Below are 27,999 nucleotides of genomic sequence, written 5' to 3'. Positions count from 1 at the left end.
GGCTATTGCAACGAATGGCAAACGCTCTGAATTTTTTAGATTTAACAAACCTACTAATGGACTAGCTAATGCTAAAGCTAATAAAAACAAAGTCATACAGAACTCCGCCGAGTCTCTCGTAAATATGCTGGAGTCCTACAGGGGGAGAGATAAAGTGGTGAGAGTTTTATTTAAACTACTTATGCATATAAATCTGAGAAACCTCAGATCTTCCCTATGTCCAAACACTTGGAAGTGTATATAAAGGTTTTGTTATTATAAATAAGGCCTTACAGTGAATTGATTATCATGTATTTCTTCTGGATTTAGATCTGGGCTCTCTTCTATGGATCTCAACTTGTTGGTGAAGTTTCCTGTAGAACAGTGGAAGTCTCCTGCTGTACTCTGCTCCATATAAACTTCCCTTGTCCACTTCATGAGGTGAAACACATTTCAACATCGCAGCAGAGAAGTGCTTAGGGCAATTCACCAGTGTGTCTAAAACTGACAAAGCGGACGCAGCCTAGAAAAGCTCGGTAATGTCCATCGTTGTCTGGGCAGTGGGTCTAGAGTTCAGGGCCGACCATTTTGGCCATGACGGCTTCTTGGTCAGTGTAGTGGGTCTAGTGAGCTCTGGGGCAATCACTTTTTCTGACATAAGAGACACAGGGAACTTAGGAACGACCCATCTTGGACGTTTCTCTTAATCCAGGCCGAAGAGACCACCGATATTACCACACGGTGCCAATTTAAGATTGTACTGCGCTACATTAAGCAACGTACAGAAGAGATTTTTCTGCATTTAACTATACAGTTGATTTTAAACCCACAGCACTAAAAGAGCATCTTGCTGTCATCCTTCCAGAGGATCAGAAGTTTAAACTCATCTCCCAAGCGTATGATGGAGCCAGCGTGATGAGGGGTGCTACTACTGCTAGTGTTTAAAGAAAGATTCAAGATGTTTACCCAAATGCCAATTACATCCACTGCTATGCACATCAACCTAATCTATTAATGGAGCAGGCCACTTCTCACATACCAAAAGTGAGATTTGTTTTCTGACCTTGGAGGATTGCCAGTATTTTTTCAAGATCACCCAAGCACACTGATGTTCTTAATAAAGCAGTTGCCTGTAGACTACCAGAAGGAGAAAAAGTAGATTGAGTTCACATTAAGGGGAGCGTCCAGCAGGACATACAGAAGATCAGGTAGCAGCTGTATTCCTCCTTTTCTATTTGCTATCATTATTATTATTACTCAAACATTTTCTTACTCTTTTGCAGATATTTTCTCCATTCCTTGGTTGAGCAAAGCAGTGAAGGTTGTTCTCAACCCAAGAGGCGGTGGTTGTTTAGTCCAGAGGTCTCTGAACGGATTGCAGCAGAGGTGAGTTTTTATTGCAGTCCATGTTACTCTGCAGTATTTCAAAGCTTTATCAAAAATTGCAGTGTTTCATTTACCCTCTATGGTGCTTGTAAATGTCATCTCATCTCTCTTTGATGATCTTATCTAATCTTTAATTTGCTTAAATATTGTAGCAAAGAAAACATGTCAGTCATGTTACCTATATTATTTCTTTGAAGTTATCAGGTTATTAAAAAATAAAAAGATTTTGGTAAATCACTAGAATTTGCACTATTAGCACATTTTTAATTTAGTTTTGTCAACATGACTGTCCTGTTACCAAAATGCCTCCGTTCTCCATTAAAGGTGCAGTGTGTAAATTATAGCAGCATCTAGTGGTGAGGTTGTGAATTGCAACCAATGGCTCAGTCCACTGCTCAACCCTCGCTTTTGAAACGCATAGAGAAGCTACAATAGCCGCCACCAGAAAAAAATGTTATCGTCGGAGACAACTTTTAAAAAAAAGTTTGTCAGTTAAGGGCTTCTGTAGAAACATGGCGGCACAAAATGGCGACTTCCACGTAAGGGGACCCTTGGTGTATGTAGATAAAAACGTCTCATTCTAAGGTAATAAAACATAATGATGCAATATAAAAAGGTATTTATACACCCCTGATAATATAGTTTTGTGTATTATCTTGCATTTCTGTCCAGAGATCCTTCTAAAAATTACACCCTGCACCTTTAAGAAACTATGTTAAAAATACACTAGTTACCTGTGATTGACCAATACTCTTTTTGAAAAGTAAATTATGTGTGTTATTAGATTTAGTGTAAAAAAAAGTTAGTTTTATTTATTTTTTAAGGAGTTACAGCATGCAAATAGCACTGATTCGTTGGAGTGCCCCAGTAGTTTTCCTTCAATTGGACATATATATGAAGAGTGTCGTTGCAAAACGAGATAACCACCGTTTTTTTAATTGTTCAGAAATCGCGTTTTGTTGTTGTGCATTCCAATTAATTTCAATGCAACTGCAGTTGGTTTGTCTTGATTTAAAACCTTCATAACTTAAAAAATACAGCTAAGTAGCACCATAAAACAAAATAATAACATGATAACATAATAATAAACATGTTTTGACAAAAATGTAAAAAAATGGATTTATCTCGTTTTGCAACGAAACTCTTCATATTTAGTCATATCTAAATCTGGCAACATGTTGTCAATATCATTAGGATAAAAAAAACAATATATATCTAATATTGCTTGAGGGTGAGTAAATCATGGGGTAATCGTGATATTTGACTGGAGTATCACTTTAATGTTCATTTAAATATTAAGCCATGGAACTCATGTAGCCAGGACCATAGATAAACATAATAAAGGTTAGATGTCTTACGGCGGAGTCTCTAACATCATCACCAGTGGTCATCTTGTCACAGGCAAGCTTTCCGGTGGGCTCTGTGGTACCTGATGTAAACTGAATGGTCTGCACGAACACAAATACTCTTATCTCGCTGAAATCGTGACGGATTTAAAAATGGTTTGGTTTCTTACAAACGTTATTAACGTGGCTATAATTCTGGATGCTTGAACATGTTTCATGAACATTAAGTATGCAGTGTCTTAAGTACATCTCTGACATTTATAACAAACCAAATAGATGGGTAGAAAATTGAGCAAGTTATGGTTATTTAAAAAGTACATGCACTATTCAAACACAATGCTATGAGTGAGCAAGCTGACTGTGACAAGATGGCCGCAAGGTGCGGATGTCGAACTCCATTGGCCAGCAGCGTGGACAAGACTTTATTATGAATATCTATGGCCAGGACTGTCCTTTCATTGTGTCTTTAGATAAAAATAGCAATGAATACTTTTATTCACAAAACATTATTGTGTTTTAGTTCTCAGAGTGTCCACCCAGTTATGATGAGGTGCACAGGAGATGTCACGGGAGGGTTCGAGAGTTCTCGCGCTGGGATACAAAGAGATGGGACACCTGAGCCATCAGCAGGTACTCACCATTGATCAATGAATGACATCAGAATGGCTGGTGTTTTGTGGGAGAGGTGAGCCGTGATATGCTGGAATGTCACCTACGATTTGTAGGATTCATGGTTGTCTCCTGTCCACTCAAGACTGACAGCAAAGCTGTTATCAGAGAGATACAAGAGGCCTCGCATCATGTAATTACACTAACTTTATCAAATATAATATGAAATTTGACCCTCTCTATGAAAGCCCAGCTAAGGCTACTTTATTGTAATTTACTTGCATCATTTAAAGTACATGTCCTTAAGATTGATATCTTAAAAAAAAAATTAAATTTGTAAATCCACTACCTAATTCCACTTGGCTGCTTGTGTATGTCATGAGAGATGGATGTTAACATCTGTCTCTATCCACAGGTTGTGATAATAACAGGTGACAACCCTTTAACTGCGTGTCATGTGGCCAGAAAGCTGCATTTTATCCAGAGAGAGCACACGCTGATACTACAACAGGCACCCGGTCAAGGTGTGACGTGACGTTTCGAGATCTGTCTACTTGAACAGCTTTGGCCTTTTATTAAATGGCTGGTTTGTTTGTTACGCAGGAGATTGGCAGTGGGAATCTATAGACGGTTCTGTGCACCTCCCTCTACCTCACGCATCAGTCTCAGATCTGATCAGGCGCTATGACCTCTGTGTAACGGGTGAAGGGCTGACCAAACTGTCCTACGACACACGATTGCTGAACGCCCTGCTTCCTCATGTGCAGGTTTTTGCTCGAGTTAGCCCTAAACAAAAGGTTAGTTTCACTTATGATTATGAGAAAGCTAAGAGATCAGTTTCAAATCAATACCTTTACTAGCTGTAAAATAGTCATGTCAGGGTCCTGTTGGCATTTTGCTACAATCATTTGGATGTAAATTATCCGCTTTGCATTTTGGCCGCATTGGGTGTCCATTATTGTCAAATAATTCAACGGCCCGTCGTCAGTTATTGTTTACTTAAAAATGCTTTTAATTTTGGTACTCCACATACTATGAGGCTTGTTGTAACCCTGTATAACTGTGTTGATGTTGATGTCTTTGCAGGAATTTGTCATAACTAGTCTAAAGGGACTGGGTTTTGTAACACTAATGTGTGGTGATGGAACGAATGATGTTGGTGCACTTAAACGTGCCCACATAGGTAAGACATGGTGTATTATGTTAAAGCTCCCTTAACACAAGCTGTTTCTGGGTATCTGATGTTAATCTGGAGTACCTATAGAGTAGCATTACAACCTTCTTCATATCTCCGAAGAGTCTTTAGTTTTATAGACTCTCCTTGAAAACTTTAACATAAAAGTTAAAGATGCCATTGATGGTATAGCTCCAGTAAAGGTCAGGGTGATCACTGGCAGACGTAAAGCACCCTGGAGAAACACAACAGCAGTACAGCACATGAAAAGAACATGCAGAAAAGCTGAACGTATGTGGCGGAAAACAAAACTTGAAGTACATTATAGCATCTATAAGGACAGTCTTCGTGCTTTCAATGTAGAACTAGGCACAGCTAGACAGACCTTCTTTTCAAACATTATAAACAAAAACATAAACAACACTCGCACTCTTTTTGCTACTGTAGAGAGACTAACAAACCCCCCAAATCAAGTTCCTAGTGAAATGCTCTCTGACAACAAATGCAATGAGTTTGCAACCTTTTTCTCTGAGAAGATCAGTAATATCAGAATGACAATCAATACGGCCTCATATTGTACTGTGATCAGTCAGATATCATTGCAACAACCTCAGAAATTAGCCATTCTCTCAGAATTTGACATAATTGATATAAAAACCTTGGAAGAAACAGTACAACATCTTAAAGCATCAACTAGCAGCCTTGACACTCTCCCCACATCTTTTCTCAAAAAGGTACTTAACTGCTTAGAAACTGACCTCTTAAAAATAGTAAATACCTCTCTGATCACAGGCACCTTTCCAGAGTCATTAAAAACAGCAGTTGTTAAGCCTCTCCTAAAAAAGAGTAACCTAGACAAAACCATACTTGGCAACTACAGACCAATCTCAAATCTTCCGTTTATAGGCAAGATCATTGAAAAGGTTGTTTTTAATCAGCTGAACAAATTCTTAAACTCAAATGGCCATCTGGACAATTTTCAATCTGGTTTCCGTCAGCATCACAGCACAGAGACAGTGCTCATAAAGACAATAAATGATATTCGCTTAAACTCTGATTCAGGTAAAATATCAGTGCTGGTGCTACTAGATCTTAGTGCTGCCTTTGACACAGTAGATCACACCATACTCTTACATAGACTGGAAAACTGGGTAGGGCTCTCTGGGATGGTCCTCAAATGGTTTAAAACATACCTACAAGGAAGAGGTTACTATGTGAACATAGGTAACCATAAATCTGAGTGGACATCCATGACATGTGGAGTCCCACAGGGTTCAATTCTTGCACCTCTTCTGTTTAATTTATATATGCTCCCACTTGGTCAAATAATGAAAAAGAACCAAATTGCTTACCACAGCTATGCAGATGACACCGAGATATAGTCAGGGGGCCAATTCTGAAAAGAGCTTCCGTTAAGACTTTTGCGGACATGTTTTGGTACAAGCTGTCACCCTATTTTTTTTGTTAGAAGACACCTATAGGTAAGAGATTAGGGTGGTTGTCAAGCTGAATTATTATTTTTTTTACTTGTGCAAGCGATTTCATGACAATTTTTTTGGTTTCCAGCTCAACTCGACAATCCAACAATAAATGTTAAAATCTCCACAACCACAAGGCCCATATACATAAAAATCGTATCAAATGAAAGCAAACACTCATGGGATGTCTGCTGAAGTGTCAGAATGAACATTTATTGTACAATGTAAGAGAAAACAGAACTAGAACATGAAAAAAACTATCTCCGCCTAAAGAGAACCAGTTTTCAAAGTGAATATCAGCTTGGAAACATAACATAGTATCCCAAAAGTTCTATCTATCAGTACCCCTATCTATGGGAATGAGTCAAGCCAAGTTTAAAGCTTGTAGGGAAAGACAGTGCAATGATGCACAAGTTACAAAACTTCAATGTCAAGCCGAAATGTAGAACTGTAGATGGTGGTCTATGGTGCTATTTGACTTCATTAATGAACCAGGTTGTAACACATACTATATTTAATTGACATATCACTATAGTTAATAATTCTATCCTAACATAACTGCTCTCTCACTACTTTGGGGTTAGGGGTTAGTAACTAGTTAGTAGTAATACATGGTAAATGAAGAGCAGCTCAAACATTAAAAAGTAAAGTTTGATTTAAGTTCAGATTTAAAGACTTTACCGCATGTCTGGATTTTAAACTTTATACATACACACGTGAGGAAGATCTTCATTTATGTTTGGACATCGAGGAAGCATTTATCTTTATCGTTACCTAAGAAGAACAATGGAGGACGCACTGGAGGAGGATATTGGAAGTAAGTAACAGTTAATTTATACTATTTATATTTGCTATCATGTAATATGCTCATGGCTTGTGAAGTTCAGCTTACGCACAGTAAGCATCAGCAGACGGCACGCTTCGGATTGAAAAAGTTTTGCATTGTTTTCAAACGAGGACGCGATCTCACGTAATGGCGGATTTCACTGTTGTATGCTGTAGGCCTACAATGTTAAACACAGTTATTCACTTATATCCTTCATGGCAACTTTCAGTAAGCCTGAACTGCTGTATCTTTTAAGTGTGTGCTGTAATATGATTCCATGTTTACATGCTTATCTACAAATGAGGACGAAATCTCACGTAATGGCGGATTTCACTTTTGGGCAACACTTTAGAACACGGATCCACCGCCAATGAACAACCACACAGGAACAAATCAGCAATGCAGTATTAACAATCTAGCAACTACTGTTAACCAACAAGGAACCCTGATCAACAAAATGGCAAGCAATAGCACACAGATGAACGTGGCAGTTCACCATCAACCAATCAACAACCACCACTCTTTCACACTTCCAAAAGAACCACTGAGAAGTTTTATATTTCATGCAAACTAAACGACAACTAATATAGGACAAATGACTAACACTACATTAACACGTTTACTACTGTAAACTAATACACAAGACTGTTTACATTATCAATAGGTAATAGCAGACTTGTTTTCAGGAACTTATAGATTCGTCAACCATCTAACTTAAATGCCATACATACAGTGTGTGCAAAAGACTACGCAGTCTCACAAGGTTTTGTGATATAGTCTGGTATTTTTTTTTATTATTTTTTCGTGATATTATCACGAATTCCTGTTTTCAAGTGATTATCATGTATTGGTTACTCAACTGTTTTTTCCTATTTTTAAACCATTGTTGCTTCGGCATTGGTTGCGCCTAGTAGGCGTGGTTATGCTGAAGTATCGAGACTCGCGGGTTCGGAGAGAATAACGCGAGATCCGCTGTGGCAATTGAGGAAGGTACATGTGCTGTCTTTCTAAAGTTTGTAATATCACAGATTGATGGCATAACCGTTGAATAAATAACAGAGTGATGAGCGAAGAAAAGTTTTCGGGTTGGATTGACTACAGGTGGTGTTTGATTGCATCGGAGTTCGCGGATATATGACGAGCCTCAATGATGTGCCTCAATAAAGATTGTAAGTCACTCTTGCTTATTATTCGGTCTTATTTTATTATCTGAAGTATTGTCGGGTATATTGTTGTAAGTATTCAGATTGGATAACATAGCTGCAATGTTTTATATATTTATACATCTGATGCGTGTCTCACGTGTTTAACGTTAACCTTTAAAGAGCAATATTATAAAGTAAGTTAACGATTCTTACAAATGGCGCTTTATTTGTTTTATTCTAGAACCACATCACACACCGACATACATAAAAATCCCGGGTGTCACGAACAACCACAGAATATCATCGCAATGAACTCCAATCCCTTCATTAATAAAGCAATGCGTCTGAGGAACACCTGTTCAACACGTGAGGATTTCCACCATACTGAGGAGCATCTCCATTTCAACACGATGGGTTACATCAAGTAGACATTCCCTGAAACTATTGGGACTTAATTAATCTGCTATTAATCACTGATCTTGCTTTTTTTATTCATTACCAGATCTCCAATTAATATTTTTTTTATCTAACTTTGTTATTTCTTTATTAATGTTAATGTTGTTATGCAGGATTACACTTTGTTTTGTTCATTTATTTGAATGCTTTATTATGCTCAATGATTCATATTTTAAATACACTGATACACTTGATAAATTGTACATTGTGACTCTTGCTCTTTACTGTCCTCGTGGTCCCTGGGCATTAGTTATTTGCCCTAAGGTGATTTTTACGGGAATATTAAGTAGTGCATTGTACAGTCTGCCAGACACATATATTTTTTTGAAAATAATTTTATAATCACTGTTTTATGTATGATTTGAATTAGTGTTCTAAAGTTAAGATCATGGTAACACACTAGTAAGTACTTTAGAATTATGTAGTAACACTTGAGTCATTAGTAGTGGGTTACCATGATCTTCACTTTAGAATACTGATCCCAAAAAATAGTAATTACTTTAGAATGATGTAGTAACACTTGAGTCATTACTAGTTGGTTACCATAATCTTCACTTTAGAATACTGATCCCAAATAATAGTAATTAATCTAGAATGATGTAGTAACACTTGAGTCATTACTAGTTGATTACCATGATCTTCACTTTAGAATACTGATCCCAAAAAATAGTAATTACTTTAGAATGATGTAGTAACACTTGAGTCATTACTAGCGGGTTACCATGATCTTCACTTTAGAATACTGATCCCCAAAATTAGTAATTACTTTAGAAGGATGTAGTAACACTTGAGTCATTACTAGTGGGTTACCGTTATTCATATAGTAGTTAATGGAAAGCTAATCTTAAAGGGGAGAATCTTAACCATTTACAGACTTTTCACATATGAGCTTGGAGCCATACATAAAACATATTTTTTGACAGGTAAGAAAAAAATCACTGTATAGGCATTTGGATGCTTGATGAATCTATAAATTCCAGTAGTCTTTCAATGATTCAATGAGAACAAGTCTGCTATACCTATTGAAAATGTAAACAGTCTTGTGTATTAGTTTACAGTAGTAAACGTGTTAATGTAGTTTTAGTAATTTTTCCTATATTAGTTATCGTTTAGATTTGCATGAATTATGAAACTTCTCAGTAGTTCTTTGGGAAGTATGAAAAAAATAGTAGTTACTGATAAGTTAATAGTGAACTACCACATTCATCTGTGTGCTTTTACTTACCAGTTCGTTAATCAGAGTTTTGTGTTAGTTAACAGTAGTTACTAGATTAATATTGTTTAATTACTCATTTGTTCCTGTGTAGTTATTCATTAATAATGGATCCGTATTCTAAAGTGTTACCCACTTTTGCATGCTGTACAGTGTTAGACACAGTTATTCACTTTCGTATCCTTCATGGCAACTTTGAGTAATGCTGCACTGCGGGATTTGCTGTAAAATGATTCCATATCGTTTACATGCAAGGCAATTCCATACATTGCGCTTTACACGCGACACCGTTTTTATGAGTGCCGCGTTACACGGAGACGCGAGCCCGCGCACATGGCCGCCGTATGCAATGTGTTTTTAAAGTTCATACGCGCTTACAGAACACGTTTAAAACAGAAGCTAGACGATAAGGGGATGGGCATCTGAAAACAGCTTTTTATATAACTAATCACTGCAGATGTTTATCTGAGATGTTCTGAATTTAGTTTGTGTACATGATAGTTTATATGAATGTACTATCAGTGATATTTACCCATCAGTTATATATGTAAGGGTATTTCTGTGGACAATTTATGCTAACAGCTGTCCATAACTCTCTTACAGGTCTGCAACCCTCTCATCAGTACAGAAACTATGAAGTGGAAAAACACTTTTTGGACATAAAGTTATATGGTAACATTAGCCACATGACCAGCTCTGTTGTTTATCAGTTTCTTATACAAGTTAAGTTTTTGAATTGAGTTTGTTTCTAAATAAACTGAAAATGTCCTACTGACCTTCATCTCTATTTTTATTATATTGTTAACTTCTTAATAAACCTCAAACAAACATGTATACATTTGTCCTCACATTCTTTACTGTAGTTCCCAACATTCCTGCCTCATTATGCAGCTCATTATGCGAGCCTTTGTTTGCTAGCTGTAAATCAATCCTTTCTCGCATACGGCCCCTCTAAACAAAAACTGTCTTACAATTTCTAAATCAATATATTGGTTTATGTGAATGAGTAAGCAGAATGATTTTTACATCATTTTAATGAGAAAACTATTGACGATTAGATTCTGTTTAGAAAAGTCTTGTTAAAACATGTTTAGTATGGGTTTTGTGGACTTATATCAGTGACTTAAAAATTTTGCTTTTTTAAAAACCACGCATAAACATTTTTCTATCAAAAATACAAACATGTACATACATGTAGCTCATATAATATTTTAGCCCAGTTTGTGCTGAACGCAGTGGTATGAGACACTTGCCATTAATATGTTTAAAGCAACTGAAAAAAGACCAAATGTAAGAGCATGTCAGAACCTCTGACAGTGTCCCAAAATGGTCGGACCCCAGAGGGTTAATGTCCTAATGATCAGCATACTTATTTGTATGTCCCACAGCTGACATGGAACGTTATTAACCTGTTCGGGAACTTCATTTTTTTTGCTCTAACCGGTTCAGGAACGTCAGTTTTAGGGTAGAACCGAAAACCAGAAACGTTAAAATACTGCTTCTGTTCGGAACGAACCAATTGGGAAAAAACCTGTTCAAAGCCCTGGTTTGCAGACAAACTGTTCTTCATGTGCAGCCCGTATGTGGGCAACATTAATCATCAATCCCAGCTGCCGTTGCCACTTTTTCATCATAATCGGGCGGCAGTGGCCTAGTGGTTCATGTAGGTTGTCTACAAACCGGAAGGTTGGTGGTTCAATCCCTGGCTCCACTGGACCAAGTGTCGAGGTGTCCTTGAGCAAGACACCTAACCCCAGCTGCTCCCGACGAGCTGGCTGGTGCCTTGCATGGTTGACACCGCCGTCAGTGTATGAATGTGTGGGTGAATGTGAGGCTAATTGTAAAGCGCTTTGGATGGCCATAGGTCTGTTAAAAGTGCTATATAAATGCAGTCCATTTACCATTTACCATCATGATTAGAAAGTTTGGTTCAGACTGTTGACTCTGCTGTGATCATCTTCTCTGGATCTGCTGCCTCATGCCAAATCACAGCTAGGCTGTCACAACAGTGCCCAATGTGGTGTGGTACTCTTGGGGTATTTATTGATTATTATTTTTTAATGATCATGCTTGCACATAAATTGGATTATATTGCACATTTGCCCAAAATTACAGTAGGACATAGAAAATGGAAGCACTTGGGGGGGGGTCCGCTTTTACCACTTTTAAGAATATAATGTTAAAATGGTCAAAAAAACATTTACTAAGCTGACAACCTGGCCAGAACACATGTTGAGGGGTTAAATATTAATACTGGATAGGTTGTATGCTTGTACCGAAGAGTGTCCGACAAAGTTTTAATATCAGTTTTGGCCTCCTGACTAATATACTTAGCCCTGTCACCCAATGACTACAGCCCCATTGACTCTCTGTAAATGCATTGATGAAATTAACTGTTGGATGAGTCAAAACTTCCTCCAGTTAAACAAAGACAAAACTGAAGTCATTGTATTTGGAAATAAAGATGAAACTCTCAAAGTTAACACATACCTTGACTCTAGGGGTCTAAAGACACAAAATCAAGTCAGAAATCTTGGTGTAATCTTAGAGTCTGACCTTAATTTCAGTAGTCACGTGAAAGCGATAAGCAAATCAGCTTACTACCATCTCAGAAATATTGCCAGAATTAGCTGTTTTGTATCAAGACGGGAATTAGAGAAACTTGTTCATGCTTTCATCACCAGCAGGGTGGATTACTGTAATGGACTTCTTACTGGGATCCCCAAAAAGACCATTAGACAGCTGCAGCTCATACAAAACACTGCTGCCAGAATTCTGACCAGAACCAAAAAATCTGACCACATTACTCCAGTCCTCAGGTCCTTACACTGGCTACCTGTTACATTTAGAATAGATTTTAAAGTATTGTTACTCGTTTATAAATCACTTCATGGCTTAGGACCCAAATACATGACAGATATGCTAACTGTATATAAACCTAAAAGATTACTCAGATCATTAGGATCAGGTCAGTTAGAAATACCAAGGGTTTACTCAAAACAAGGTGCGTCAGCATTTAGTTATTATGCCACCTCTAGCTGGAATCAGCTTCCAGAATAGATCAGATGTGCTTCAACAGTAAACACCTTTAAATCTAGATTAAAAACACATCTGTTTAACTCTGCATTTACTGAATGAGCACTGTGCTGCTTCACACTGACTGCACCTTTAACTCAAGTCACTTTTACTTCTGTTTTATTCTTTTTAACATTTTAAAGTGTTTTTATTAAAATCACATTTATTTTCTTTAATTGTTATTCTAAATTCTCATGTATCTTTGTTTTTATTGTGATTTTATTGTGTATCTATTATTTTTACATTTTCTTTTTTAAATATTGTTTTCTCATTTCTATGTAAAGCACTTTGAATGACCTCTGTGTATGAAATGTGCTTTACAAATAAACTTGCCTTGCCTTGCCTTGCCTTTATCAGATTTATAAAAGACAGATTAGCTTTACAGATTCTTTCCAATAACATATGAAAAAATTCGGAAGGAGTAGTTACTAGTTGCAAGAGGAACGAGTCACGCAACACAACACTGACTTATGATTTGTGTTGTTTTTATAATATGCACTTAAAGGTGCAATATGTAATTTTTAGAAGGATCTCTTGACAGAAATGCAAAATAATAAACAAAACTATATTATCAGGGGTGTATAAAGACCTTTTTATAATGAACTGTTATGTTTTTATTATCTTAGAATGAGACGTTTTTATCTACATACACAGAGGGTCCCCTTCTGTGGAAGTCGCCATTTTGTGCCGCCATGTTTCTACAGAAGCCCTTAACGGACTAGGGATTGCTCGAGTACTCGAACGTGGCATCGATGATCGATCACGAAAACGATGATCATGTGGGTTTATTTATTTAGTTATTATGGATATGGCGGCATTTGGATTTCTGGTTAGCGTTACACACGCATGTGGTAGTAAAGACTGGGTCTACTCTGGAGGTGCGTGTTTGACGTCGTGTTGAGCTACGCAGACCGGCATATGACATCAGTAACGTTACATGACTCAAAAACAAACAGATAATTCTGCGCACCCGCAGCAAACCGCCGATCCGCGCCATGCGCGGCAGCCCGCAGATCCCGTGAAGCCGGCCACACCTCACAGCACTGAGGCACTATGGTTTAAAAGGATGCCGTGATTTTCGGAAATACAGTCAGTCAGGTGCAAAATGTACAGCGCCTTCAAAAGTTCAATGGGTTATCATCTCATATTTAAACATCAAATGTCAAGAGATACCAGAGAGCCATACGAGCATTAACATTACATCTTAACTGAGAACAGGTCAGGGGATGACACGACACAGCTAATCGCTAAAAGGATAGCAAAAGACTTAAAGCTTGTTAATGTTATGAAGCTTGTGCTTTGACTGGACGTGTTTAAAAGCGTGCTGTTTATGATGCACATCCACAAAGGGAGTTAAACTTTCTGTACATAACTTAGTTGAAAACTTAGTTGAAGTCTTGCATTTTATGCAGATAGATGCACGTTGTACATTTATGTTGTATAAAGGCTTAAAGGCGGAGTCCATGATGTTTGAAACCCAATGTTGATATTTGAAATCACCTAAACAAACATGCCCCTACCCCAATAGAATATGTACCTTCTGTTGATAGACCCGCCCCACACATACGCAACCCGGCATTTGATTTGATTTGATTGGCTATGAGTGTGTTTTGGTAGTCGGCCCGTCTCCTTTTCCAAACCGTTTTTCAAACATCGTGGACTCCGCCTTTAATATTACATAGAATGCGTCATATAGGAAGCGCTTCGGTTTGCATTTCACCCTTTAGTTTCACTTCATCACGCAGCTATTCCTGTAAAAGGTTTTTGTTAAAAACATTTAATTCATTAATAATCTAGTAGGTTATGTGTTTATTGTTTTGTCATAGTTTCTTCAAAATTAATATTTTTTTAAATTAATAAAAAAGTTTTTAATAAAAATATTTTCATTTTCACCATGACGTGTACGCCCTGCCCCTTTTGATTGCCCCTTTTGATTGCCCCGCCCCCAGTTAATTGAGTACTCGTTCTTCTGACCTATGTATTAATCGGAATGAAAAAATGACATAAATGCACATCCCTATAATGGACAAACTTTTTTACTAAGTTGTCTACATCAATTACTTGTTTTTCCGGTGGCGGCTACCATAGCTTCTCAATGCTTTTCAAAAGCGAGGGGTGAGCAGTGGACTGAGCCGTTTGTTGTAATTCACAACAACACCACTGGATGCCGCTAAAATTTACACACTGCACCTTTAAACGCGATTTCAAACATTACACAGATGTCTTACCGCATGCAACTCATGACCCGGTTGGGACTTTCCATGAAATCCAGAGTTAAACAAACACACTCGCAAAACTCCGCTGCTACCTATACTATATCCATTGTTTCCGTAAGGCTGGCTTTCTTCTCCTTACATTCAAAAACACACTTCATGCCATTGTTGAGTCTTAATATAAAACAAAGTTGTCATGTGAAGTGATGCCTGTGACTTTGCATCCTTGGTTCTCGCTCTCCCACTGATTGACCTGTGGGCGTGTTTATCCGAGGGAAGTGTCCATAAAAAAAGTGATGGGTATGGCTTACCCCTGAAAATATGGTATTTGGTTGGAGTATACCTTAAAATTGTATTATTATTGACTACATATGCATCTTTAACCTTTACACTTTCCTGACAGTGCTGCTGCAGTTTGCAGTCCACTTCTGCAGTCTAGTGTATCTGTATAAAGGGGCACAAAGCAGAAGCCCACCCAGGTATGAGTGAATCAGTTTTGCATCTAGTGCAATTGTTTCTTTGGAAGGACGTGCCAGAAATTGTTTTTGTAACATTTACAACTTTGCCTTATGTTTCACCTGTCTCTGTCTCTCTCTCTCTCTCTCTCTCTCTCTCTCTCTCTTTCTTCTTCTTCTTCTCCTGCAGGGCAGAGCAGTTTGTAGACTTGTACAAAGAATTCGAACCGAGTCTCATAAACAGTACTGTATACATCATGTCAATGGCAATGCAGATGGCTACATTTGCCATTAACTATAAGGTACTTCAATTATTTTCATAGTTTGATAGTAATCATAATTATGTTTAGGATGTTTGAAATACTTGCAGCATGTTTACGGTTTTAAATACTAAAAGAATTAATTTACCGGTAGTCAAAAATTAAACTATTGTCACTGCTTCGCTGCGTCAGAAATCGTGTTTCATGATGGTGCGTACTGAATTACATGAAGAACCTATATCATTTATCATTAAAACATTTTGGACATGATGCGTCCACCATGTTTTCTTTGTCATGTGACCCATATGTTTATGTTCAGACCTATGATGCGTAATAAGAACAAGCGCAACCATAATTTACACATGCGTTGTTTAACAATCACAGACAAATTGAATAATGAGGAATACATTTTTTGGTTCCTACATTGTTTAGTTTTTTATTTTATTTTATTGTACTCACTTTTTTTATTTGGTGTCACCTCAGCTCGTGTTGCTCTACGAGATAGTTAACTGTCCCATGAACGCACACTTAATAATTTTGCCAGATTGTAGTAAGTCATGTGGGGACCTTTCGCCTGCTATTATCCAAATACTATAAAATTGGACTTACAACTCACCTCACCATACCTGTTTAGTATAAAAGTCGGCGATTTCGGACAGAGCGCTTGTTTTGTTCCGAACCCATAATATTTTCTTTATTAAAACAACGACTGTATGCTCATGCACCAGCGCCCCATCCTGTCAGGGGTGTCACATCCTTCAAACTCTCTTTCCCTTTAAGCATACATTGCATAATTTATTTCATCCTATAAGATCATTACCTTATCACAGTGTAGCAAATGGCTCGGAGTCAGATTGAGGCCATTTGGCGTCTGGATCGTAAACAGCCCTAAAATTGTGACTAGATAACCCTGTGTCCTGATAACACAATCACCCAGATATCTACCACCTATCAAGGCTGTAAAGTGGGCGACAATTAAAACAAATGCAGTCTTCAAAGGAGGTTCAAAGGGATCCCACCAGAGAAACCTGAGAGCCGTTCGTTCGACGATCGCCAGAGACACAGCTGGGGGCACAGACTACATGTCTGTGATGAAACCATATTCAAAGATCACAATGAGCTGTTTAAATGTATATATATGTTATATCCCTTTACTGCATGATCATGTATGTGTGATGTAACTGTGTGTTAACACTTTAGTTAGATTTTATTCACTGTAGCATGGTTCATATCTTAGGTATGAAATTATTATTCAACGTGATCTTAAACCCATGTCTTGTCTAGTATCAAATTAATCTACTCTTTATTTCCCAATCATTTCTATGTATCATATTACCATAAGCCGCATCAATGTCATTTAATATCGATTTGAAGAGTTATGGGAACAAACTTGTATCATTATGCAATTACGCAAATGTGTTGTCTGAAAGAACAAAGGCTTGTTTCCCCGCGCACACATTGGCCGTACACCCAAAATGGGCTGGGCGTGTGAAAGGTCAAAACGGCCTATCGCCCAAGCTCATTTAGCTCAATCGCTCAGTTCGCTCAATCTCTCAATCGCTGATTCGCTCAGTATCTCAGTCAGTGGCTTAGTTCACTCATGAGCGCTCAATCGCCCGGTTACTTAGGTAACCCGCCAGCGCAGTTTGGAAACTCGCTGAGACTCAACCAGAGTCCCTCGGATTCATCATCTTTTCTCTGAGCCCCGTCTTTCTTCGGGACAGTCTTCCTGGCTTGCACTTTGCGCTAGAGTTCGGAAAACCACGCGGACCAATCCGCCCTACGAAACAACTTAACGGACTACATCTTACGAACACATCTGGACTCTCTCTCTCTCCTTGCTCGCACCGCGTGCAGCAGAAACTTCGCAACGAAAACACAAAGAGCCAAATGCAAGTATAAACTTGTCTTACTCGCTGATGATTAAGCTTTACCCCTTATAAAATTAAGGCGCTACTTAGAGATTTTCCGATGGTTTGTGCAGATGTTAAGCAATAGTGCTTTGCCAATCTTTTACTCTCTCTCTCTAGCATTTTCAATCTTTACTTTCTCATCTATGTTTTATGTTATTGTATGTGTGTATGTTTAGTTAGTCGTTATGTGTACTTCATTTTATAGTTAATAAACCGGTTTGCATTTTCACAATTGAATTGTTTCTGTGTTCAATGCTCACGAAAGTAAAGTCACTAATTCTGCCTTTTGATCCAGCTACACGCTGCGAGTAGCACTGTATATCAGTGAGAAGGTTAATTTTAAAGGCCATGAAATTAACAATTCTTAGACGTTAATATACGATTATGGATATATGTCTTCGGTGGACGAACATATTAATTAATTGTTATTATTAATTCTGCTACGCCAGGTAAAGCCTGATAAACTTGTATAATTAATTACAGTTAATTATACATAATATTCCCTTTGAGCTAAAATCTAAGATTCCCTTGGGAATCCCCGTAGTGCTTCGGTCGGAGGTTCATAGTGTTTCAAATAACGTTATTTCCCTCCTCCCGCAAATTCGCTACATATAATGGTGGAGAACGCGCGGGCAGATTTAAACATTATTTTCTGAGCAAACCAGTTACAAATCAAATGTGTTTTTGCATTGTGTGAATGAAAAAGAACTATCAGCTTTAACTGATTTCGTTCTTTATTTGTATGAATGAAAATGTATTTTCCTGTATCATTTTCAGGACGTAACAGACTCGCGCCCCTGTTATGTATAGTTAACTGCAGTCTTTAAGGTAACCGTATTAAAAGCCCTTTAATACGCTGCATTACCGTCTGATTCCGCCTAATAAAGAGTATAATTCCTTTATTTAGAGCGAAGCGGTGGTCGAGTGAATACTCCCATCTGATAAGGCCTTTTTGTTAAATCTCCAGGAAATGATTTACAATTAGAGAAGCTGTCTATTGTATTTTTCCATTTTATTCACGTACGTGGATTTTTAAAATTGTAAGCACCGAGGGTAAGACTTTTCAATTTTAAAGGAGATAAAAACTTGATCAAGTATTTATAGTCACAACGTATGATAAAGCACGTTGGATTCTTGTTTATTTCGTGTCCCGGTAACGTAAGCCAAAAGAGGTACCGGCTGAACACGAGCAAATTACATCCGTCGTCTTAGCAACGCAGCGGCCGCCGATGTAATTACTGTATAGAAGCGAATCTTTGTCAGTTTAAAGCGTACTACCTAGTTCTAACACTAGATGTCAGTCTTGAGTGTCTAACACTTCTTCTTCTCCATTACTCTACGTCTGACTTCCGCTTTCTTTGTTTGTTGGGCGAAATATCGCCATCTAGTGGGAAAAGCTCGTTTGGTCCTCTCATAAACTCTTTTGGGAGTGTATGACAGAAATCAAACTTGGATTTTTTTTACCTTACTTCAATAACTAGGTTATTCTACTACGTTGTAGTTTTATTTCCTACATATTGAATGTTATGGTCTTAAATTATAAATAATAAATTAATATTGCTGTGGCTTTATTAATTTATTATTTCTTTATTTAATTTTTATTTTATTTTGATTTGTTTTATTTTTATTTTATTTCATTTTTTTGCTGGTCTCTCTCACTCCTTACTCTCCTGTTCTCTTTTCTATTGTAGAGATTGTATTTTAATTAAGTTTAAATTTAAATTCAATGCAGTTTGATTTATTTTAAATTTTAATTGAATCAATTCTTTACTGTGAATAGAATTCAGCCCCATAAGTCCCATTCTCAGTGAATTCATTTATGTTTTAACTGGTGCAATAGGATAAGCCCCTGTGCATCTCTTGAAAGCTAACACTTGATAGATGAATCAGAGGCTTCGCCAGCGGTGAGTTCTACAAGAGACCGGTCCCGCTGAACTGACTCGAGTGTGTACAGTCGGGGTGCTGCGGTAGCTCCCTCCTTTAGCACCTTAGGCAGCAAGACACAGTGCAACCTCTGCCACCGGGCACTCCAATCGCTAACCTTGCCAGCTGACACACAAAAGCCCTAGCGGCAGTGCCAGTTGGTGGGTGACACCTTTGAGTGCGGCCCGGCGGTGTGAAGGGTGTGACTGTTGAGCGGTCGAGGTGGGGAGGGCAGAAGGCCCGGCACTCTTGGCTGCGTGCTCAGGGAAGCGCCTTGTCTCTGTGTTCCACCCTGGGTTTCCTTAAATAGTCAACGAGTGTTGGTGTAAAAGAGATGCACTTTTCTCCCCTCTATAGCCACTAGAGGCACCAGATCCCTATCAGGTTGGGTCTAACCCAGCCAATCTAGCTAAGCCACTCCCCTAACTCGCATGACTCCATAGTGCCCTCTCCCTGTAAGGCCCTGTCATCAAATTTAGGGTAGAGAACCTGCTAAGCTGAAACAGGAAACCCCTTTTTCACCCTCCTATCCTCTTCATTTTCCCAGCCTTAGGACTTCGTCTGTTGGCTGTCTCAATTCCCATTTTCAGTTTTATTTTATTATTATTATTATTTTTTCTATTATTATTTTTTTTTTATTATTTATTTGTTTTTTTTTCTCTGTTTTCCTTTTCCTGTTTCATTTCATTTCCAGCAACCTTGCTTTATGTTTTATTTTATTTTTATCATTATAATTAATTAATTTTAATTATTTTGATTCACTTTATTTTGGGTGAAAGAGCAAAACTGCACAAACCATTAGGAGAATTCACTAGTAATACGCTCGAATAACCAAATGTCCAAGGCGACCTGTAGGTTTTAACAAAGCGATAAATTACTAAAATTTTTCCCTTATTTCCCACACTGATTATCTGTGCAGCCGGAGAAAGGCCCTGATAATAAGCTCATAGCCCACGTATATATATATTTTATTGCCGTAGCTCGCTGAACTGTGCGGGCTCGCATTGGCTCTTTGTGTTTTCTCTTCTACCAGTGTGTCAACATGTCCAGATTACCAAGCCCTGTCAACCACTGGGACCAGCTAGAGGCCTGGCTCAGCACTGTGACATCTGAACTCCTGCCCAACCTCGCCAATGAACTGCAACACCTGGAAAGAGAGCAACTCGACGGCACCCTGGACAAGTTCATAGCCCACGACCCAACGAGGAGCTACAGTCACAAGGACATAGCCAAGATCACAGGTGCCATCGCTCACAACCTCATCATCCAGCTTAAACTGGGCGAAAGGAACATCGCCCAACTGGAACAGGATGCAGCAGCTCTACAGCTCCAAGCGGCAGAGGCACGGAGGAATCAGGAGGACGTGCAGAATCGTCTAGATCAGCTGACACAGGGATCAGAAGATCAACACCCATCGACGGAGGAGGAACACTGGAGGCTAAAGGACAAGATTGGACAACTCCAAGAGGCCTTGTCAAAACTCCGCACCGACACAGAGCACAAGGAGCAACAGGAAAAGACAGCCAGAGAAGAGCTGTCTGGAAAGCTCCAGCAGGCTGAACATCTTCTGGTGAGAGCAAAGGCAGAACTGAAGGAACGTGATGCCAAGCTGAAGGCCTGTGAGAATCACCTGCGAGCGGCTCGAGATGAAGGTCGAGCTCTGGCTCAGCAACGAGACCAGGCAAGGGACGACCTTGACTCCACCCAAAGAGAACTCATTTATGCATATAAACTGCAAGCTGAACAAGTAAGGGAAAAAGCAACCTTTCCCTTTCATTCAACCAGTGAGCCTGCACCCCCCCACCAAAGCTTTTCTGTTGAAAAGGGGGGCGGGAGCCCACTGTTAAAGACATCAGCCAGCATCCCAGAACCTCTCACTACCATAGGGGGGTGGGGACAGACAAATTTCCCAAGGTCACCTGCAGACATGCCAGGCGTGGCACCCAAAGACCTCGACAAGCTGGCTAGAAATATCCCAACATTTACCCCAGAGCCTGCAGGTGGCCATGATATCCACTCTTACCTGCAGGACATTGACTTTTATTTGCAAACACTGCCAAATGTAACCACAAGAGACAAACTGTATCTGCTACGGGTTACTTCCAGTCGTGAGGTGAGGAGTTTCCTTGACAGGCAGCCAGAAAACGTCAAGATGGATTACGAGCAGCTGCAAAAGGCTTTAATAGAAGAGTTTTCGGATCCAGAGGCAGAACAAGGACTTGTTACAGCGATGGACCTCAAACAGAGCCGAAACGAAACTCCACAAGCCTATTACAACAGACTCAGGCGAGCTTACTTTGGCTCACGGAATGAGCCAGGAATGGAGGAGGACTTTAACTTCAGGACCCTCTTCCTGCGAAATCTTCACTTCACAGTAAGCCAACACTTAGGGGTTATGGCCTGCCCTCGCACAATGACAACCAGGCAGCTGCGGGACTTGGCCCAGAAAGCTTATGGTAAACAAAGAGCGGCCTCTGAAAAGACTGTTAAAAACCCTGTCATTCTCCCTGTCTCTGAACTGTACCCTGAACTACCACTGGAGGGCGCACGACAACGCCACAGTGAAAGACCTTTCAACAGAGGGCCAAGAGGGTCAAGAGACTTTACAGCCAGCCAGGAATGGTACGGCCATGTAGGGGCTCGTCCCAAGCACCAAATGGGACGTGCCGAGAGGTCATGGAGCCGGCCAAACTCATCAGACAACCAGAAGGGTGGCGGCTCGTGGGAACCTGGCCGACGACCTAGAGGTAACCGTCCTGCACCTGGCAGATCAAATACTGGTAACAGTCAACAGAGAGATCAGTCTCGATACACACAGAGCAAATCTAAGTCTGAGCTACCCTCGAAACAGAGTGACACAGACACGTTTGAGACAGCAGAGATTCTGAGGATATTGAAGGAGTTAATCCAAAAGAGGCCCCACAAGGAGGACCACGAAGACAAACCCGACTCCTTATTCAAAGACTTTGGCATACAAACAATATCTCAAACACCAACCAACCAAAGCCTGCAAGTACCAGAGAGTGCTGTGTTAAGTGTCTCTTTCCCTACAGAGTCACAGAAAACCAGCCTTGACTGCCTTCCCATTAATACCACAGCCCCAGTACCAAGCCTCCTGGGAAACCTGATCGAAAGAGGAGAAGCTAAAAAGCTATATCTATCCATCACCTTGGAAAATGAGGTTGAACTAGAAGCCCTCGTCGACACCGGAGCTGACCTAACGCTGATGTCATCCCAGCTTTTCACCAGACTCCAGAACAGAGCTAAGGCCCAAAATTTGACCCTTAAACCCCAAAGGTGTATGCTGAATGTGCAGTCTTACAGCCAGACTGAAGTTCAACTGCAACAGGTGATTCCCATCCACCTGACAATCGGTCCTATGAGCATCATACACCCTGTGTACATCTCACCAATGGACTCATACCCTCTCCTCATTGGCAAAGACCTGCTAGACCGCTTTGAACCCTTAATGGACTTTAAACAGTTAAAAATTTGGGCTCAAGTGCGAGAACCTTTACCCTTTCAATCAGCCAGATCATCTAAGGTAAACTGCCAGGTCACACAGGTCATGGACGACCCCCCAGCCAGCCGCGGGAACTTCGTCTCAGACCTAAACTTCAAAAGTTCACTGCTCTGCAATCTGCATCCAGCCAAAGACTCAGAGCCATACCCAGGACTTGACACACAAGTTCAACAAAATTTAAAAGATGCAGATGCCATGCAGGATGATGCAGATCATCAGAAACTACAAGCCTTTAACATCGCTACCCAAGCTATGTTAAACCACCTCTCAGACCCCTCCACCTACCCTATCACAAACTCTGACCTGTCTGCTGCTCCAACCCGCAAACGTCTCAACGATGTCAGACACCTGCTGCGCATACAACACAACATCTTCTGGTATGTCCCTGATGACCGCACTACACCTGCGCTTGTGGTTCCTCAGGCCCATAGGGGGGTCATACTAATGTATGCGCATGACACAGCATGTGCCGCACAACACCGCACAAAAGCCACTTATGAAACACCGAAACAGGTGGCATACGGGCCTGGAATGCAGCACGATGTAGCAGAACACATCAAGAAATGTCTGGTTTGCTGCCAGTTCCAACCGGCTAAGCCAAACCATGGAGCACCACTTCAAAAAAGAGGTGTCAACTTTCCAGTGTCAGACCTCCAGATAGACTGGGTTGGACCATTACCCAGGCCAACGAGGGGCAACAAACACTTTCTCACGGTCATCTGCCAATTCACAAAGTTGGCAGAATGCTTTCCAGCACCCAATGACACCACTCACCAGTATCTGGATGAACTTCATCCGGGAACGACCTTCGCTTTTCGAATGACCAAGATCTGGTACTACAGTTTCGCCCCGCCAATTCAGACAGCTCACCGTCAGCTGTCAAAGAAATTTCTGCCACACTGGACAGGACCTCATGAGATTGTGGACAAACTCTCCCCCATTGCATACCAGATCAAGATGGGCAGGAGTCAGAAGGAACCAATTTTCAGATGGGTCCACCAGAACCAAGTCAAGAGACACTCAACATGGTGGCATGACAGTAAAGGGGGGACGAGCACTAACCAGGCCAAACTTCCTCCAGACTGCCTCAGCACTAGAACTGTGCCACCTAAGGAACAGCCGCTAATGAAAAGAAAGAGAACTGTCCTGACCAAACAAGGACCTGTAGCGCTCACCTATTGTTCCTTCCCTCTCTCCCTCTCTGTCACCAGGATGCTGCTGTGGATTACTGTTCTGTACATCAGCCTACAGGGGGGATGGTCGCAACCTGAAATCGTGTCGCCGGGTCCCGCCTCAGGCATCGTCCTTAAAGAGCAACCTGGACTCCTGATCACGAACTGCAGAACACATAGCCAAGAGGTCTATGTCCAACTCAACCCCCGTGACGTCTACAGAGCACACTACACAGCATCAGCACCAGAAACCAGTTGGGCAGGAGAACGATGGGCGCAGAACGCTATGTTTCACGCAGAGGCTGACATCAAACACGTGCTGTACCAACTTCAGAAGATGACTGTCACACAGGCAGGTCTAGGCGGACAAACCAAGCGTCCCAAGCGGTTCCTGGGAGCCCTACTCGGAGCTGCCGCAGCAGCCATTCCACCCTGCCTGGTACCCCTTAGCCTGGTACAGACCATTTTATCCTTTGTCACTGCGGGCCCAACAGACACCCTGCAGGCACATCTGGCCTACTCCCTAGGTAGCGCAATCTCACTAAGCATAGCCCCTGAACAAGACGAACTTGCTTTTCTGATAAACCTGCCACTCATCGAGTCACACAACATCTACAGACTCAAAGACATTGTCAATGTTGGCTTCTGGCAGGGAAACACTCACATCAGAATATGCACCCCCACTGTTGTGACTTACCATGACAGCAATGAACAGCTGTACCTTGCACCAAACCTGCGCATGTGCAGCCTCACTAAAGACATTCATTATCTCGGCCCCAGCAAACCTTTCCTTCGGGACAACACTGACGGCATCTGTGGGCTGCGGCCCATGAAGATTGACTCTCGTTGTCCTGCCTCAGCTAAACCACGAGCCGAGGTCACTAACACCCAAGCTGAAATCGTAGGGGACCGATGGCTGGTCAACACCCCAGCCAGCACGGCCACTTTGACCTACGACCAACACGACACAGCCACCCGCATCAGTCTACCAAACCAGACGATGTGGATCCAAGTTCCCAAAGGTGTGATTCTTCACATCGATGAACTCGCACTCTATCACCTTCCCAGTGAGGAGTACCACACCGAACTGGGATGTTCAACTTTCTTCAGGGACCACAACTTCACTTTAGACCCTGAATTGGAGATGAGGATTGCAGAAGGGGGGACCCAACTAATTGATGTCACGCCCATCGACACTGCCCTCCAGGCACTTGCTCGCATGCCAGCTATGCACAGCCTCCCTGTTTTCCGAGCCTGGACCGCCACTGACACAGTACTGTGCCTCTCCACAGGAGTAGGATACGCCCTTACTCTTGTCCTCACTTTCATCCTGTACCGAAGAGTCAGCGGGATGCAGGAAACAGTGAACAAGTGCACAGCTGCCGTCCCTCGAGCCTTCAAGCGGAACCGTGGGAAGCAAGACACACAAGCCGAGCAAGAGCCCAACCTCATCGAAATCACCCCTCTGCAGGCACGCCGAAGCGCTGCAGAAAATTAAGATACACCTGCCATCCAGACCAAATGACCTGTATAACCATCGCCTATTGAACCATCGCCCACCAAAGTCTCTCAAGACCCTGGTGGCCATGAAGGGGGGATATGTAGCAAATGGCTCGGAGTCAGATTGAGGCCATTTGGCGTCTGGATCGTAAACAGCCCTAAAATTGTGACTAGATAACCCTGTGTCCTGATAACACAATCACCCAGATATCTACCACCTATCAAGGCTGTAAAGTGGGCGACAATTAAAACAAATGCAGTCTTCAAAGGAGGTTCAAAGGGATCCCACCAGAGAAACCTGAGAGCCGTTCGCATGGTTCATATCTTAGGTATGAAATTATTATTCAACGTGATCTTAAACCCATGTCTTGTCTAGTATCAAATTAATCTACTCTTTATTTCCCAATCATTTCTATGTATCATATTACCATAAGCCGCATCAATGTCATTTAATATCGATTTGAAGAGTTATGGGAACAAACTTGTATCATTATGCAATTACGCAAATGTGTTGTCTGAAAGAACAAAGGCTTGTTTCCCCGCGCACACATTGGTCATACATCCAAAATGGGCTGGGCGTGTGAAAGGTCAAAACGGCCTATCGCCCAAGCTCATTTAGCTCAATCGCTCAGTTCGCTCAATCTCTCAATCGCTGATTCGCTCAGTATCTCAGTCAGTGGCTTAGTTCACTCATGAGCGCTCAATCGCCCGGTTACTTAGGTAACCCGCCAGCGCAGTTTGGAAACTCGCTGAGACTCAACCAGAGTCCCTCGGATTCATCATCTTTTCTCTGAGCCCCGTCTTTCTTCGGGACAGTCTTCCTGGCTTGCACTTTGCGCTAGAGTTCGGAAAACCACGCGGACCAATCCGCCCTACGAAACAACTTAACGGACTACATCTTACGAACACATCTGGACTCTCTCTCTCTCCTTGCTCGCACCGCGTGCAGCAGAAACTTCGCAACGAAAACACAAAGAGCCAAATGCAAGTATAAACTTGTCTTACTCGCTGATGTTTAAGCTTTACCCCTTATAAAATTAAGGCGCTACTTAGAGATTTTCCGATGGTTTGTGCAGATGTTAAGCAATAGTGCTTTGCCAATCTTTTACTCTCTCTCTCTAGCTTTTTCAATCTTTACTTTCTCATCTATGTTTTATGTTATTGTATGTGTGTATGTTTAGTTAGTCGTTATGTGTACTTCATTTTATAGTTAATAAACCGGTTTGCATTTTCACAATTGAATTGTTTCTGTGTTCAATGCTCACGAAAGTAAAGTCACTAATTCTGCCTTTTGATCCAGCTACACGCTGCGAGTAGCACTGTATATCAGTGAGAAGGTTAATTTTAAAGGCCATGAAATTAACATTTCTTAGACGTTAATATACGATTATGGATATATGTCTTCGGTGGACGAACATATTAATTAATTGTTATTATTAATTCTGCTACGCCAGGTAAAGCCTGATAAACTTGTATAATTAATTACAGTTAATTATACATAATATTCCCTTTGAGCTAAAATCTAAGATTCCCTTGGGAATCCCCGTAGTGCTTCGGTCGGAGGTTCATAGTGTTTCAAATAACGTTATTTCCCTCCTCCCGCAAATTCGCTACAACAGTGTGCGACATGGATCATTTAAACTTGGGTACGACAAGCATGTAGATTGTACGATCATGACACCTTGACCGAAATCCTTGAATTGGAGAATTTGAAGCCTGCGACACACCTTAGCGCAAGTTCACCAATCGGTACGCAGGTCATGGCAGCAAACACACTGTGTGTTGATCATGCTGAATTTCTGATACTGTCATAAAAACCATCGTAGGCTATCTTTGGACGCAAAACCGGAAAAACGGCCATCTTTATACCTTCTCACTGTACAACATAGGACCACCGCAGATATCATCACAATTTTTTAACAATAGTAATCTTTCGTCTGGAACGGCCAAAAATCGTGCAATGTATCCCAGGCTTTAGACACACTTACAAAAATAAAGAACATAAAATTATAACAAAATGAATTTTAAATGCACAAATTTATAAGAATGAAATAATTAGTAAGTATGGCCCTTACAAAGAGATCAGTATGTTGACATGCCAGTATGTTGTTTTGAGTCCCCTTAAGTCCTCTTGATTCAATAGCTTTGTACAAAAGCTTCATGTTATATATTTATTATTTTTAGTTATTTACTGAAACAATTTCTTGCATCGTAACTTAGTTTCTGGGTGAACTGTTCATTTAAAAATGTCTAATTAAGTTATTTCATCAGGGCCACCCCTTCATGGAGTCTCTCATTCTGAAGACAAACTTCAAAGTGTTTTTGTTATGTTTTCATTTTGTAAAAAGACAGA

At 40.6% G+C, this 27,999-nt stretch overlaps 2 protein-coding genes and 1 long non-coding RNA gene across 4 annotated transcripts in view; 2 read left to right on the top strand and 1 right to left on the bottom strand.

Annotated features, from left to right (window-relative positions):
• LOC129427790 (uncharacterized) overlaps positions 1–27,999 on the bottom strand; it is a 58,811-nt gene that overhangs the window by 5,197 nt on the left and 25,615 nt on the right. The window lies entirely within an intron of this gene.
• On the top strand, positions 11–27,942 carry LOC141369452 (uncharacterized). The gene is made up of 5 exons (XR_012373156.1): positions 11–157; positions 310–1,187; positions 1,263–1,365; positions 15,546–15,657; positions 27,918–27,942. It is a non-coding gene; the product is annotated as an uncharacterized lncRNA (long non-coding RNA).
• Positions 3,394–5,979, top strand: LOC141369568 (endoplasmic reticulum transmembrane helix translocase-like). The gene is made up of 5 exons (XM_073876459.1): positions 3,394–3,513; positions 3,736–3,844; positions 3,924–4,117; positions 4,407–4,503; positions 5,963–5,979. The coding sequence occupies exons 1-5, from the start codon at positions 3,409–3,411 to the stop codon at positions 5,977–5,979; spliced, it is 522 nt and encodes a 173-aa protein (XP_073732560.1). The 5' UTR covers positions 3,394–3,408.

The sequence above is a fragment of the Misgurnus anguillicaudatus genome, chromosome 14 (assembly GCF_027580225.2).
Source record: "Misgurnus anguillicaudatus chromosome 14, ASM2758022v2, whole genome shotgun sequence".
Classification (NCBI taxonomy): domain Eukaryota; kingdom Metazoa; phylum Chordata; class Actinopteri; order Cypriniformes; family Cobitidae; genus Misgurnus; species Misgurnus anguillicaudatus.
This window is presented reverse-complemented; position numbering and strand designations above follow the sequence as displayed.